Below are 15526 nucleotides of genomic sequence, written 5' to 3'. Positions count from 1 at the left end.
ATTACTAAATAAATTGTGTGGTCATACATATACACTGATGTGTTACTTTGGCCATTTGTTATATATTATCCTCTCGAACAGGTTAATTTAGTAAGATTTTATTTAAGTAGAAAGTATTGAAACTACATTTTAAAGGGTTTTTTTCTGAGGGACACAATTATAAAAATCTTAATTATAATTTCATCAATTAGTTTTATCTTGTGAGCATATGAATAGGTAGGGGGTAAAAGCATTATTGCTCTATTAGCTTACCTGGAGAATGTTTCAGGTCAGTAGCAAAACCATTTCAACGTTGATTAGCATCTGTGAAAAGAATTTAATTCTACTCATTTTGTCAGTAGTGCAGGTTAGCTATTCAAGTTGGATCAGTTAGCATGAAAACTCTCCCTTTCCTCAAAGCATAGTCAAATTTTCTTCTCTGGAATCTTTCAGACTCTCCAATAGTTGTTCCCTACTTTATACTGCCTATATGTTTTTGTTGTATTATATTTGTTATATGATTTATCGTTATATTGGGAGCCTTGTTTTATTACAGGTTACACTTTACCACACTCTTAACTTCTCCATGTTTTATTCGCTTTTGCAATCCTGGCACTATATTTATGCAATAGTTGGGTCAGAATAGTTTTAGAAATGGAAAAATGGATATTAACTCTTCATTCTACAAGTTGAAAAGCCTTTTGATTCCTTATCTCAAATCTCAGTTCCAGTTAAGAACTGTGGAAAATCCTGAGATCATTTTTACTTTGGATTAATGAATTTTAATAATGCAACGTTTAAGCTTGATCTGAAATACGTTCTGTTTTTATGAGGTAACAATTACCATATTGGTTGGTAAATATTGTGCAATTATGTGCTGACTTTGAAAATGTTATATTGTGTTAAAAAAAAAAAACTTATCCTATTTTTAAAATATATATTTAACAAGAAAAGCCCAGTATTTTAGATTTGTCATTTTCTTTTTTTGAAGGATCAAAGTAACAATGAAATTATGATTGGAGTGATGTCAGGAGGAATTCTGATTTATAAGAACAGGGTACGAATGAATACCTTTCCATGGTAAGAACTTCCATCAATACTTTTGCTTTTACCAGTATATTACCAAATATAATAATCCAAATTAGAGAAAGTGATTGTTGGGGTGCCTGGCTGGCTCAATCAGAGGAGTGTGGCACCCTTGACCTTGGTCAGGGTTGTGAGTTCAAGCCCCACGTGGGGTATAGAGATCACTTAAATAAAACTTAAAAAAAAAAAATGTGGTTGTTAAACTATATTAATGTTGTCATGCAGCTTACCCCCTTGAAATCTACCAGAGAATACCAAAATAATTTAATTATTTATTTTAAAATGTACATAATCCAGACAGGGCAGTATTTATAGAGAATACTACTTCATGAATTTTCCTCTTAGAGAATCTCTTAATTTTTACTATAGTATGCTAGCTAATACTGTCATGTTTACTCTGTTTCACCATGTTGATTGCTTTAAATCAATATTTCATCTAAGTGCATTCAGTGGGGTGCTAGTTTATTAGTTGGAACATGGGCATGGTTGCTGCATCTAAGATCCAATATCACACTGGTTTATATTGGTGCTAGGAAAACATGGTGGCTCCTGGGGCTTAATACTCATCTTTCTTTAGTTTTATTGCTCTACTATCCTTAGCATGTTGTCATCGTTGTCCAGGATGACCCATCTACCATTACTCCTGTGTCCCAGAATGAGGAAAAAGGAAAAGTAGCATCTGCCACTTTCCTTTAGGGGATAAATTGAAAATCATAAAAATCACATGAGTCATATGTCTTATATGAGTAGCTCTGGTTTTTTAAAATAAATGGAATGATTTTCTTTAGCAGAAAAATTCAAAAGAAATACACTGTATTAATCTGTTTCTCTTTATATCTCCTTTTAAAAGATTTGGTCGTGATTTTTCACTATCTGATTTTTATTTAGTAGGTTTTTGTAGTTAGTCACTTTAATAACACTTTAATAGAAATATGATAAGTGACAGAAGCAATTATTTTAGAAAATACCCACAACTTTGTTTAAAAAATAAAGATACATTTCCTAGATAGGTCACAAAAACATATGAACCAGAAAATACAAAAATTGAAATAACCTTCATGACAATTAAATACTTTTGCTCTTCAAAAGACACTTTAAAGAAGATGAAAAAGCGAGACGCAGTCTTTTGTAAAATATATATTTGATAAAGGACCTGTCAACAATATATAAAGAACTTTCATAGCTAAGTAATAAGAAGACAATCTGATTAAAAAGAATAGGCAAAATATTTGAATACACATTTCCACCAAAGGACATATACAGATGGCAAATGAGCACATGAAAAGATGTTCAGTCATCAGTGAAATGCAAATTAAACCACAGTGAACTACTATTCACCCACAGAATAGCTCCAGTTTAAAAAAAAAAAAAAATGACAATACCAAATGATGGCAAGAAGCAGAGCACCTGAAATCTCATACATTCTTGGTGGGAGTGAAAACTAGTATACCAACTTTGGAAAACAGTTTGGCAGTTTCTTTAAAGTAAAACCTAGATTTACCATATAATCTAGCATTTCTATTCCTGGATACTTACCCAAGCGAAATGAAAACCTAAGTTCATAAAGAGATTTTTACAGTGATGTTCATAGCTACATTATTTATAGCAGCACAAAACAGACCTACAAATATCAGTTGGTGAAAGGATAAGAAAATTATGGTATATTTCCACAATGGAATACTGTTAAGCAATACAAAGAAAGAACTGTTAATACATTAAACCATATGTATAACCTTGCTTTCAAAACTTTATGCTAAGTATAAGAAGCCAGACACAAAAGACCACATACTCTTTGTTCCTATTTATATGAAATTCTAGAAAACCCAAATTACGGAGACAGTAGACCAGTGGTTGCTAGGAACTGAAAATGGGAGGAGGCAGTTGACTGCAGAGGCACACCAAGGGATCATTTTGAGGTGATCAGATATTATAAGATGATTTTGGTGGCTGGTAGTTACATAACTGAATACATTTGTCAAAACTCTTTTGAATTGTTCATTAAAGTTGGTGTATTTCATTGTATATGTAAATAACACCACTGTAAAGCCCATAAAAGAAAACTTAAGTATCACTTAGTGTTTTATCTCACATCTTTTAAATGCTTACTGTATAGTTTCAAACCCTGGTGTATTCAGAGGATATAAAACAATTCAAGACATAGCCCCTACCTGTTAGTGGACACACAAGAATTAATAATTGTAAAATTAATATCAATAAGAAAATTAATTAAAATCTTCAGAGAAGATAATTGTCAGTTTTTACAAAATGATAAATGCACATCTTTGATTTTAATACATTTCTGATTTTACTAAAGACAATTTTAAAAAATATTTTATGTTGTATTTTATATTTTATATAAATGTCAAAATCTGAAAAAATTCTTTTCGGATGATGTGTATTAAAATAACAGTGGGGGCGCCTGGGTGGCTCAGTCGTTAAGCATCTGCCTTTGGCTCAGGGCGTGATCCTGGCATTCTGGGATCAAGCCCCACGTCGGGCTCCTACGCTGGGAGCCTGCTTCTTCTTCTCCCACTCCCCCTGCTTGTGTTTCCTCTCTCGCTGGCTGTCTCTCTGTCAAATAAATAAAAATAAAATCTTAAAAAAAATAAAATAATAAAATAACAGTGATAATATAAATTTTTCTGTATTTTCAAAACCCTATATTGTGTGTGTGTGTGTGTGTGTGTGTGTGTGTATCCCTTTTTTATTGTTACAAGGATTCTAGAAGAGTTTTTGACAAATTGTTTTGGAAACACAAAGGATACAATCTCTCTAGGGAAAATTTTAATGGCTCCGTGATATTTGACATTGTTTTAAAAGGATGAATGGAAATTTCCTCAGTGAAAAAGGAAGTGTGGAAGAGGTGTGTGTGGATTTAGGGCATTCAGGTAGAGGTAGCAAACATTTGTATAGAAATAATAGTAAGAAAAGGGTATGGCAAGTTGAGGAAATGATGAGCTGTTTGATTTGGCTTCTCCTTCAGTTGTCTTTACTGAAGACAGAAGCAAAGGAATGAGAATTTAGGAAGATGGTGTGACTAGAAGGGAAATTAGATTCAGATTGTGAAGGATCCTACATATTCTGTATGCTAAGGAGTTGGCATATTACTTATTGGTAACTATGCTTAGAACTAGTTTAATGTTGAGAAATAAAACTCACACTTCCAAGTCTTTATCATACAAGTTAGGTTAAAAAAAGAAAGGATGTGAATGTTTAAGATATTGATTGGAAAGTATATATTGTTTATTTTAAATTTTATATTCAAGAATTAAACTGAAGAGATGGGATTTAAAGTTGGTAAAGCCACTATATTTGCATCATCATGGAACATAAGGGTGTCTTCTGATCCTAACTACTCATGGCAGTACATACTACCACACTGGTAGGAATACTTAAAGGGTAATTGACTAATTGCCAGAGTCTGAGCAAAGACTGGCTTGAGAGATAAAAATTCCTGAAGGCCCGGCCTTACAAAGGTCCCCACAGTTTCATTAGTTTTACTACCACCAGACACCCCACTGTGTTCCCAAATTGAAGACTGAAGAAAAATCCACTCATGCTCTGGATGGCAGGGTGGGGTGAGCAGGGAAGTAACCATTTTGAAATGTGCTCAGAGCTTCCTGTTCTCCTTAACAAAGGTTTGCCCTCAAGGAAATCTATTTTACCTGTACTTACCCAACATGGATTTTACCAGGGAATAACCAAAGTGGGGGAAGGAAATACCATTTCCAGCCTACTTTATACTTCTTGTGTCACCCAAGGAGAGAGTGAGCTGAAAAGCACTGGAGGTCATAACTAAGTAACACAGACCACTGAGTCCTAAACATAAGTTGAAGAACAATTCCTCCCCAACCCCTTACCTTACTGCCACATCAACGTGGCTCATATATAATAACAGGAGTTTACAATTTAAATTAACTACAAGGCTCGGATTATTTAAGAAGGAGTCTCTAGGGAAACCTAAAGACAACAGAGGAGACAAAAACAAGGAAACTAGAGGAAATAGTAGCCTCAAACACCTACCACACAAATTGTTCCTTTGAAGATGCCATAATTTGATTGGTTTAGTTTCTAAAGGATTCATGTCCTGGGGCATTGTGGAAAACAGTAGAGCAATGTGTTGGTAATTAGGGGAGTTTTACAGCTGGGTGTGTTTATTGAACGAATGGGATGACTGGTACCACTGTCGTCTCGGGATTACTGTGGGCATACCTAAAGGCGTGCCTTCCTGAAGAGCAACAGCAGAAATTTAACACTGGGGATTAGGGGGTGGTGTGGGTGGATTTCATGAAAATAATGCAGCAAATAACAATAACAAGCTGGGGGCAGGGTTGCATATATCTTTTTGAATTAGCGTTTCTGTTTTCTGTGGGTAAATATCCAGTAGTGGAATTATTGGATCATATGGTATTTCTATCTTTAATTTTTTGAGGAACCTCCATACTGTTTTCCACAGTGGCAGCGCCAGTTTGCATTCCCACCAACAGTGCACAACGGTTCCTTTTTCCACATTCTCACCAACATTTATTTCTTGTATTTTTGATTTTAGCCATTCTGACAGGTATAAAGGGATGTTGTGGTTTTGATTTGCATTTCCCTGAGGATGAGTGATGTTGAGCATCTTTCTGTGTGTCTGTTGGCCATTTGTATGTCTTCTTTGGAAAAATAGCTGTTCAGATTCTCTGTCCATTTTTTAATAAATTTGCTTCTTTGTTATTGAGTCGTATGAGTTCTTTATAAATTTTGGACATTGAACCCATTATGTAGTACATGGTTTGCAAATATCTTCTCCCATTCTGTAAGTTGCCTTTTCACTTTGTTAATTTTGTTTGCAGTGCACAAGGTTTTATGTTTTTTCTTTTGTTATTTGTGCTTTTGGTGTCATGTCCAAAAACATCATTGCCTAGACCAATGTTGAACTTCTTCCCTATGTTTTCTTCTGGGAGTATTTATGGAATTAGGTCTTATGTTTAAGTCTTTGATCTATTTCAAGTTAATTTTTATGAATGGTATATGGTAAGGGTCCAATTTTTATGTTTCTGCATGTGGCTATCTAGTTTTCCCAACACCATTTGTTAAAGAGACTATCCTTCCTTCATCAGGTGTTCTTGACGCCCTTATAAATATTAGTTGACCATGTTTGTTGGAGTTTAATTCTGGGTTCACTCTCTCTGTTGGTCTGTGTTTATTTTTATGGTAATACTATAGTGTTTTATTTACTGTAACATTATATATAGTTTGAAATTAGTGTTGTGTGCCTCCATTTTTGTTCTTCTTTCTTATGATTGGCTATTCAGGGTCTTTTGTGATTCCATACAAATTTTAGGATTGATTTTTCTGTTTCTGTGGAAAATGCCATTGGAATTTTGATAGAGATTGCCTTGAATCTATAGATGGCTTTGGGTAGCATGGGCCTTTTAACAATATTAACTCTCCCAGTCTATTAAACGTGGAATGGAATGTCTTTCCATTTGTTTGTTTCTTCTTTGATTTCTTTCAACAAAGTCATGTGGTTTTCATGGGGTTGATCATTTCCTTGGTTAAATTTATTTCTAGTATTTCTTTGTTTTTGATGCTATTGTTAATGGGATAGTTTTCTTTCTTTTTACAGATTTTCATTGGTAGCATATAGAAACAAATGATTCTTGTGTTTTGATTTCATATCCTGCAATTTTATTGAATTCGTTAATCAGATTCAACTGTTTATTAGTTGAATCTTTTTGATTTTTAATACATATATCATATCATCCACAAATAACAATTTTACTTCTTCCTTTCCTATTTAGATGCCTTTTATTTCTTTGTCTTGCCTGATTGCTGTAGCCAGGACTTCCAGTACTGTGCTGAATAGGAGTGGTGAGAGTTGTATTTTTCCTGATTTTAGGGGATAAACTTTTGGGTTTTCTCTATTGAGTGTAATGTTAGCCATGGGTTGGTTGTATATGCCCTTTAGTATTTTGAGGTATGTTCCCTCCATACACAGTCTGTTGAGGTTTTATCATGAAAGGGTATATTTTGTTAACTACTTTTTCAACATCTGTTGAGAAGATCATATGATTTTTATCTTTTATTTTGTTAATGTAGTATGTCACATTTATTGATTTGCATGTGTTGAACTAGCCTTGCATCTCAGGGATAAATTGTTCTTGGTCATGGTGTCTAATCTTTTTAATGAGTTCTTGAATTTGGTTTGGTAGAATTTTGTTGAGAATTTTTGCATCTGTGTTCAATAGGGATATTGATCTGTGGTTTTGTTGTTAGTGTCCTCATCTGGCTTAGGTATCAGGGTGTTGCTGGCCTTGTAGAATGAATTTGGGAATCTTCTTTCCTTTTTATGTTTTTGGAAGAGTTTGAGAAGGCTTGGCAAATATTATACCAAATATTCTACCAAATATTCTTTAAATATTTGGTATAATTTTCTAGTGAAGAAATCTGGTCCTGAGGCATTCTGTGTTGGGAGATTTTTGATTACTGATTCAAACTCCTTTCTTAATATTGGTCTATTCAGACTTTACTTCTTTACTCAGTCTTGGAAAGTTGTATGATTCTAGGAAATTATCCATTTCTTCTAGGTTATCTAATTTGTTCACAGTAGTCTCATGATCCTTTATTTCTATAGTATCAGTTGTAATTTTTCCTCTTTCATTTCTGATTTTATTTGAGTCATTTTTTTCTTAGTCTTGCTAAAGATTTGTCAATTTTGTGTATCTTTTGGGAAAAAAACCAGCTCTTAGTTTTGATCTTTCCTTTGTCTTTTCTGGTCTCCATTTCATTTGTTTCTGCTCTGATCTTTTTTATTATTTTTTCTTCTGCTAACTTTGGGCTTAATTTGTTCTTTTTGTAGTTCCTTGAGGTGTAAAGTTAGGTTCTTCATTTATGATCTTTCGAATTTCTTAATAGAGGAAACCCTAGAATAACATGGATTTGAGCTGCGTAGGTTCACTTAGATGTGAATTTTTTCAATAAATACAGTTTAGTACTGTAAACAGTATTTTCTCTTAGAATTCTATTAACATTTTTCCCTCTAGCTTACTTTATTGTAAGAATACAGTATGTCATACATAAAGCATACATACAAAATATTTGTTGTTTGACTATATATTATTGGTAAGGCTTTTGGTAAACAGTAGGCTACTAGTAGTTATGTGGATTTTCAACTGTGTGCAAAGTTGGTGCCTCTAAACCCCATGTTGTTCAAGGGTCAACAGTATATGCATTTATTGCTATAAACGCCCCTCTCAGAACTGCTTTTATAGCTTTCATTCCATATGTTTTGTTATTTTGTGTTTCATATTTTTTAAGATATTCTTTGGTTATCTTTTTCATTTCTTCTTTGACCCATTTGTAGTTCAGGAGCATGTTGTTTAGTTTCTACATGTATGTAGTTTTTCTACCTTTCCTCATGTTGTTGATTTTTGTTTTCATACCATTGTGGTTGAAAAAGATAGTTGGTTTGATTTTAGTCTTCTTAAATTTGCTAAGACTTGTTTTGTGTCCTACCATATGATCTTTTCCTTGAGAATGTTCCATGTGTACTTGAGAAGAATGTGTGTTCTGCTGCTGTTAGATTGAATGTTCTATAGATGCCTTTAGATCTATTTCATGTAATGTATGGTTCAAGTCCATTGTTTCTTTATTGAATTTCTATCTGGATGCTCTTTCCATTTTTGAGAGTGGGTTATTAATATTCCTTGCTATTATTGTATTTTACTATTTCTCCGTATCTGTTAGTATTTGCATAATATGTTTACGTGCTCTGATGTTGGGTGCGTACATATTTACAGTTGCTATATCTTCTTGATGAATTGATCCCTTTATCATTATATAATGAATGACTTTTCTTGTTTTTTGTTCCTGTTTTTGGCTTGAAGGCTGTTTTGTCTGATAAAAGTATATACATCTTGCTTTCCACTTGCGTGGAGTATCTTTTTTCCATCCCTTCTTTTTCAGGGGATGTGCATCCTTAAAGCTGAAATGAATCTCTTGTAGGAAGCCTGCAGTTGAATTTTGTTTTTTTTTTATCTGTCATGCCACTCTGCCTTTTTATTGGTGAATTCAGTTCTTTCCATTTAAAGTAATCATTGATATGTAAGAACTTTATATAAAATGCCATTTTTTTATTGCTTTCTAGTTTTCTTGTATTTCCATAGTTTCTTTCCCTCTGTTTCTTCATGCCTTTGTATAAGTTATTTACTGTCTGTTTCCCTTTTCTGTCTTTTGTTCACGTTTCCTTTTTGTCTTTTGTGCATCTACTATAAGTTTTTGTTTTGTGATTACAGTGGAGTTTATCTTATAAATAAAGTAGTTCATTTTAGTAGTTCACTTTTCACCTTTCCCAGCGTGTTGTATACTTTTTGTATATTTTATGTCACTGATTAGCCTCTTTTCAGCTTGAAGAACAACTTTCACCAGCTTTAGAGTTGGTGAACTCTGTCATCTTTTGTTTGTGTATGAAAGCCTTTATTTATCCTTCATATTTGAAGGATAACTTTGCCAGATAAAGGATTCTTGTCTAGCAGTTTGTATCTTTCAGTCCTTTTAATATGTCTTTTTACTCTGTCCTGGCCTGTTAAGATTTCTTCTGGGAAATCCACTGACAGTATGATGGGGGCTCCTTTATTGGTTATATTCTTTTTTTCCTGGCTGCCTTTAAGATTCTTTATTATTGATTTTTGATAGTTTCATTATAATATGTCTAGGAAAAGGCCTTTTTGCATTGAGATACTAGGGTGTTCTGTTACTTCCATGGACTTGTGTGTCCAAGTCTTTCCCAGGTTTGGGATGTTCACTGTTATGTCTTTATGTAAACTCTCTGACCTCTTCTTCCTTTTTTCTTTCTGGAACCCTAATTATTTAATTTTTTTTTTTTTTCTGTAATCCTTGAGCTCATACTTTCATTGCTTCCTTTTAAATCTTTGTTCTATCTTCTGCTAAGAGCTTCTGATTGTTAGTACCATAGGTCATAAATATCCAAACTTTGCGTTACCATGAAAATATTTACTTAGATGATTGGCCCAGGACCCCAAAGCAAGTTTTACAAAGTAAGGTTGAATCTTTGGCCTCTTAGGTGTGAAGGTTAAAACAAGATCTGAGTATTACTTATTAAAAGGTTAAAAAAATGAGGCAGATCTGTTTTGCTGGTATTGATTATACTAATGGAACTTTGAGAACTCCCCTCTTCTAGGATTATATAACTTGGATATAAGAAGAAAGGCAATGTAGAAAGGAAAAATAAAAAATCAGTATGCTTTAAAAAAGATAAAAATATTTTTAGGGTCATTCCATAAGATCTTGAAATCTTAACATCTTTTTCTCCAAATATTGCTTATAGGTTTGTTTATTTATTTAATTTTTTTAAGATTTTGTTTTTTGGGAGGCAGTTTTAGATTCACAACAAAATTGAGAGGAATGTACAGAGATTTCCATATATTTTCTAACCCCACACATGCATAGCTCCCCCCATTAACATCATTCATTATAATGGTATATTTTTTTTACTAAGGATGAGCTTATATTGACATATCATAATCACCCAGAGTCCATAGTTTACATTGGGCTTCACTCTTGGTATTGTACATTCTATGAGTTTGAACAAATATATAATGATGTATGTATATCCATCATTATAATACATTTCAGAATAATTTTTCTGCCTTAAAAATTCTCTGTGCCCCACATAATCATCTCCTCCACTGACCTCTGTCATGCACTGTTCTCTTTGTACATAGTTTCGCTTTTTTCAAAATGTCATATAGTTGGAATCATACATTTTGTAGCCTTTTCAGATTGGCTTCTTTTGCTTAGTTATATGGAGTTAAGTTCCTTCCCCATCTTTTCAGCTTTCTTGATATGTCATTTCTTCGTAGAGCTGAATAATTTTCCATTATCTGGACGTACCACAGTTAATTCATGTATCTGCCTACTGAAGGACATCTTGGTTGTTTTCAAGTTTTGGCAGTTATTATTAATAAAACTGCTGTTTGTACTCATGTGCAGGTTTTTATGTATATATAAATTCCTATTTCCTTTGAGTAAATACCAAGGAGTGCAATTGCTGGGTGGTATGGTACAAGTATGTTTAGTTTCGTAAGAAACTGACAAATTGTCTACCAAAACAGCTATACAATTTTTCATTCCCATCAAAATGAATGAGAGCTCCTGTTGCTCCACATCCCTGCCAACATTTAATGTTGTTAGTGTTCTGGATTTTGGCCAATCTGTAGTTGCATGGTGGTATCTCATTGGTTTAATTTGCATTTTCCTGTTGACATGATGTGCAGTATCTTTTCCCATGCTTATTTGCTCTCTATATCTTCTGTAGTGAGGTGTCTCTTAATGTCTTTGGCTAATTTTTTATTGGGTTTTTAAACTTTTATTGATTTTTAAGAGTTCTTTGTATATTTTGAATAACAGTCCTTTATCAGATGTGTCTTCTACAAATATTTTGTTCTAGTCTTTGTCTTTTTTTCTTTCCTTAATATTGTCTTTCACAGAGCAAAAATTTTTAATTTTAATGAAATCCACCTTATTTATTATTTCTTTCATGGATCATGTTTTTTGGTGTTCTATCTAAAAAAGCATTATCATACCTAGGTCATCGAAGTTTTCTCCTGTGTTATCTTCTAGGAGTTTTACAGTTTTGATTTTACAGTTAGGTCTCTGATCTAACTTTAGTTATTTTTTGTGACGAATGTAAGGTCTTTGTTTAGATTCGTATTTGTGCTCTTGAATGTCGAGTTATTCCAGCACCATTTGTTGAAGAGACTGTCTGCTCCATTGTTTTACCTTAGCACCTTTTTCAAAGATCACTTGAGGGCGCCTGGGTGGTTCAGTCAGTGAAGGGTCTGCCTTCAGCTCAGGTCATGATCCCGGGGTCCTGGGATCAAGCCCCACGTCAGGCTCCCAGCTCAGCAGGGAGTCTGCTTCTTCCTCTCCCTCTGCCCCTTCCCCTGCTTCTTCTCTCTTTCTCTCGCTCATTCTCTCAAATAAATACAATCTTTAAAAAAAAAAAAATGGCCTGAATGTATTTATGGGGTTTATTCCTGGGTTCTTTGTTCTGTTTCACTGATCTCCTTTGTCTGTTCTTGTACCAGTAGCATACTGTCTTCATTACTATAGCTTTAAAGTACGTCTTGAGGTTGGATGGTGTCAGTCTTCCAACTTTGGTGTTCTCTTTCAGTCTCATGTTGGCTGTTGTGGACCTTTTTCCTTTCCATATAAACTTTAAAATCAGTTCATCAATATCCATAAAATAATGGTGGAATTTTGACTGAGATTGCATTGAATCTGAAAGTGGAAAGAATTGACATCTTCACAGTACTTATTCTTTCTATCCATAAATACGGAGTGTCTTTGTATTTACTTAGTTCTTTGATTTCATTCATTCGAGTTTTGTAATTTTCCTCATATAGTTCTAATATATATTGTTTATTTTTTTAAAGGATTTTATTTATTTGAGAGGGAGTGCATGAGTGAGAGAGCACAAGCAGGGGGAACAGTAGAGGGAGAGGGAGAAGCAAACTTCCCACCAAGCAGGGAGCCCGACTTGGGGCTTGATTTCAGGACCCTGAGATCACAACCCTAGCCGAAGGCAGCTGCTTTACCGGCTGAGCCACCCAAGAGCCCTGAATACATATTTTTTAGGTTTATGTTTAAGTATTTCATTTTTGAGGGTGCTAATGTAAATGTTACTGTGTTTTTAATTTCAAATTTTATTCATTATTGACATACAGGAAAGAAATTGACTTTTTTATTAACCATGTATCCTGCACCTTGCTATAATTGCTTATTAGTTCCAGGAATTTCTTTGTCAGTTCTCGTGGATCTTCTACGTAAATGATCGTGTCATCTGTGAACAACGTTTTATGTCTTCCTTCCAGTCTGTAGCTTTCATTCCCTTTTCATGCCTTAATTGCATTAACATGGGATTCCCATATGATGTTGAAAAGGAGTGGTGAACTGAGACATCCTTTCTTTACTTGATCTTAGTAGGAAAACTTGTAGTTTCGCACCATTGGTATAATGTTAAATTGTAGGGTTTTTTAAGAAAGTCTTTTATCAAGTTGAGAAAGTTTCACTGTCTTCCTACTATAGCGAGAGTTTTCATCATAAATGGTTTTTAGATTCTGTCAAGTACTTATTCTGCATATATAACTATGTGAGTTTTTCTTTTTTAGTCTTTTAATGTGTTGGTTTTTATTGATTTTTGAATGTTGAACCAGCCATGCATTCCTGGGATACGTCCCACCTTCTTTTGTTGTATAATTCTTTTTATACAGTGGCACGTGGGTGGCTCAGTCATTAAGCATCTGCCTCAGGCTCAGGGTGTGATCCCGGGGTCCTGGGATCGAGCCCCGCATTGGACTCCTCTGCTGGGAGCCTGCTTCTTCCTCTCCCACTCCCCCTGCTTGTGTTCCCTCTCTTGCTGTCTCTCTCTCTGTCAAATAAATAAATAAAATCTTAAAAAAAAAATTCTCCTTTAATTCTTTTTATACATTGTTGAATTTGATTTGCTAATATTTTGAGGATTTTGAATCTTTGGTCTTGAGAGAGATTGTCCTATAGTTTTCTTGTAATGTCTTTGTCTGGTTTTGGTATTAAGGAAATGCTAGCTTCATAGAATGACTTTAGTAGTATTCCTCCTGCTCTGTCTTCTGAAAGAGATTGTAGAGAATTGGTATGATTTCGTAAATGCTTGGTGGTTTACTAGTGAACACATCTGGGCCTGGTGCTTTCTTTTTTTGAAGTTTCCTAATTGTTAATTAAATCTCTTTAATATATACAGGTCTATTCAGATCATGTATTTCTTTGTGAGTTTTGGTTGATCATCTCTTTCAAAGAATTGGCCCATTTCATTGAGATTACCAAAACTTCTGGGCATAGACTTATTCATGGTATTCTTTTATTATGCTTTTAATTGTATTGATGTCTACTCTTTCACTTCTGATATTAGTAATTTGTGTACTTTTTTTTTCTTAGTCTGGCTAGAGGCTTATTGATTTTATTAATTTTTCAAAGAACTACCTTTTGGTTTCATTGATAATCTCTAATTGGTCTGCTGTTTTCAATTTCATTGGTTTCTGCTCTACTATTTTTCTTTATTTTTTTTCTTACTTTAGATTTAATCTGCTTAAAGATTGATTGATTGATTGATGAGAAAGAGAGAGAGTGTGTGCAAGCAGGGATGAGGGGCAGAGGGAGGAGAGAATCCTCAAGCAGACTCCCCGATGAGTGCAGAGCTGGATGCTGGGATCATGACCTGAGCCAAAATCCGGAGTCAGCCACTCAACTAACTGAGCCACCCAGGCACCCCTCTACTCTTCTTTTTTTAAAAATTGAAACTTAGCTTATTCATTTTTGGTCTTTCTTCTAAGCACTGCTTTTGCCACATTTCACATATTTTGATGGGTTGTGTTTTCATTTAATTCAAATAATTTTTCATTTCTCTTGAGATTTCTTGTTTGAATCATGTTTTATTTATGGGTATGTTATTTAATCTCCAGGCATTTTAGGATTTTCCAGTAGTTCTTTTGTTACTGATTTCTAGATTAATTTGTTGTGCTTTGAAAGTAGGTATTATGTGATTTCTATTCTTTGAAATTTGTTAAGGTGTGTTTTATGGCTGAAAACATGATCTATCTTGGTGAATGTTTCAAATGAGCTTGGGAAAAATGTATGTTTTCATATTGTAAGAAGTAGCTTATAAAGGTTAATTATAACCATTTGATAATATTGTTGAGTTCAGCTATGTCCTTAATGATTTTCTGTGTGCTGAATTTGTCCATTTCGGATAAAGAGGTGTTGAAGTCTCCAACTGTGATAGTGTATTCATGTATTTTGTCAGTTTTTGCTTCTTGTAGTTTGATGCTCTGTTGTTAGGTTCATATTCATTAAGATTTTGTAATGTCTTTTAGGAGAATTTACCCCTTTATCATTGTGCAATGCCCTGCTTTATCCTCAATAACTATTTGCTTTAGAGTCTTGCATTTTGAAATTATTAGAGCTACTCTTTTTTTCTTTCATTCTTTTTTTGAGATATAATTGACATATTAGTTTCAGGTGTACAATGATTCAATATTTGTATATATTGCACAATGTTTATCACTGTATATCTGGTCAATATTCATCATTACACATAGTTACAGTTCTTTTTCCTTGTGATGAGAACTTTTAAGATTTGTCTTAACAACTTTGAAATATACAATACAGTATTATTAACTACAGTCATCATGATGTACATTACCTCCCTAGTACCCCTGCTTTTTTTTAATTAGTCTTGGCATGGTATATTTTTATACATTTGTTTGCATTGAACCTATATGTTTTTATATTTAAACAAAATGTTGTTGTGCCTTGTGTTTTAACCCACTCTGACAATGTCTTTTAATTGCTGTATTTAGTCTGTTAACATTTTAAAGGATTTTTGTTATATTTGTATTAATATCTGCCATATTCATTACTG

General features: G+C 33.7%; 1 protein-coding gene across 15 annotated transcripts in view; it reads left to right on the top strand.

Annotated features, from left to right (window-relative positions):
- The window catches only part of PTPN4 (protein tyrosine phosphatase non-receptor type 4), a 206984-nt gene that overhangs the window by 119791 nt on the left and 71667 nt on the right, over window positions 1-15526 (top strand). For all 15 annotated transcript variants that reach the window (XM_045804102.2, XM_045804104.2, XM_045804108.2 and 12 more), the window contains one exon: window positions 971-1059. In XM_045804102.2, coding sequence (XP_045660058.1) covers window positions 971-1059 — 89 coding nt within the window. The remainder of the gene's footprint in view (window positions 1-970; window positions 1060-15526) is intronic.

The sequence above is a fragment of the Ursus americanus genome, chromosome 1 (genome assembly GCF_024610735.1).
Source record: "Ursus americanus isolate L20-20 chromosome 1, mUrsAme1.1.p, whole genome shotgun sequence".
In the NCBI taxonomy this organism is placed as follows: Eukaryota; Metazoa; Chordata; class Mammalia; order Carnivora; family Ursidae; genus Ursus; species Ursus americanus.
The sequence above is the reverse complement of the archived record's forward strand: the minus strand, read 5'-3'. Positions and strand labels throughout refer to the sequence as shown.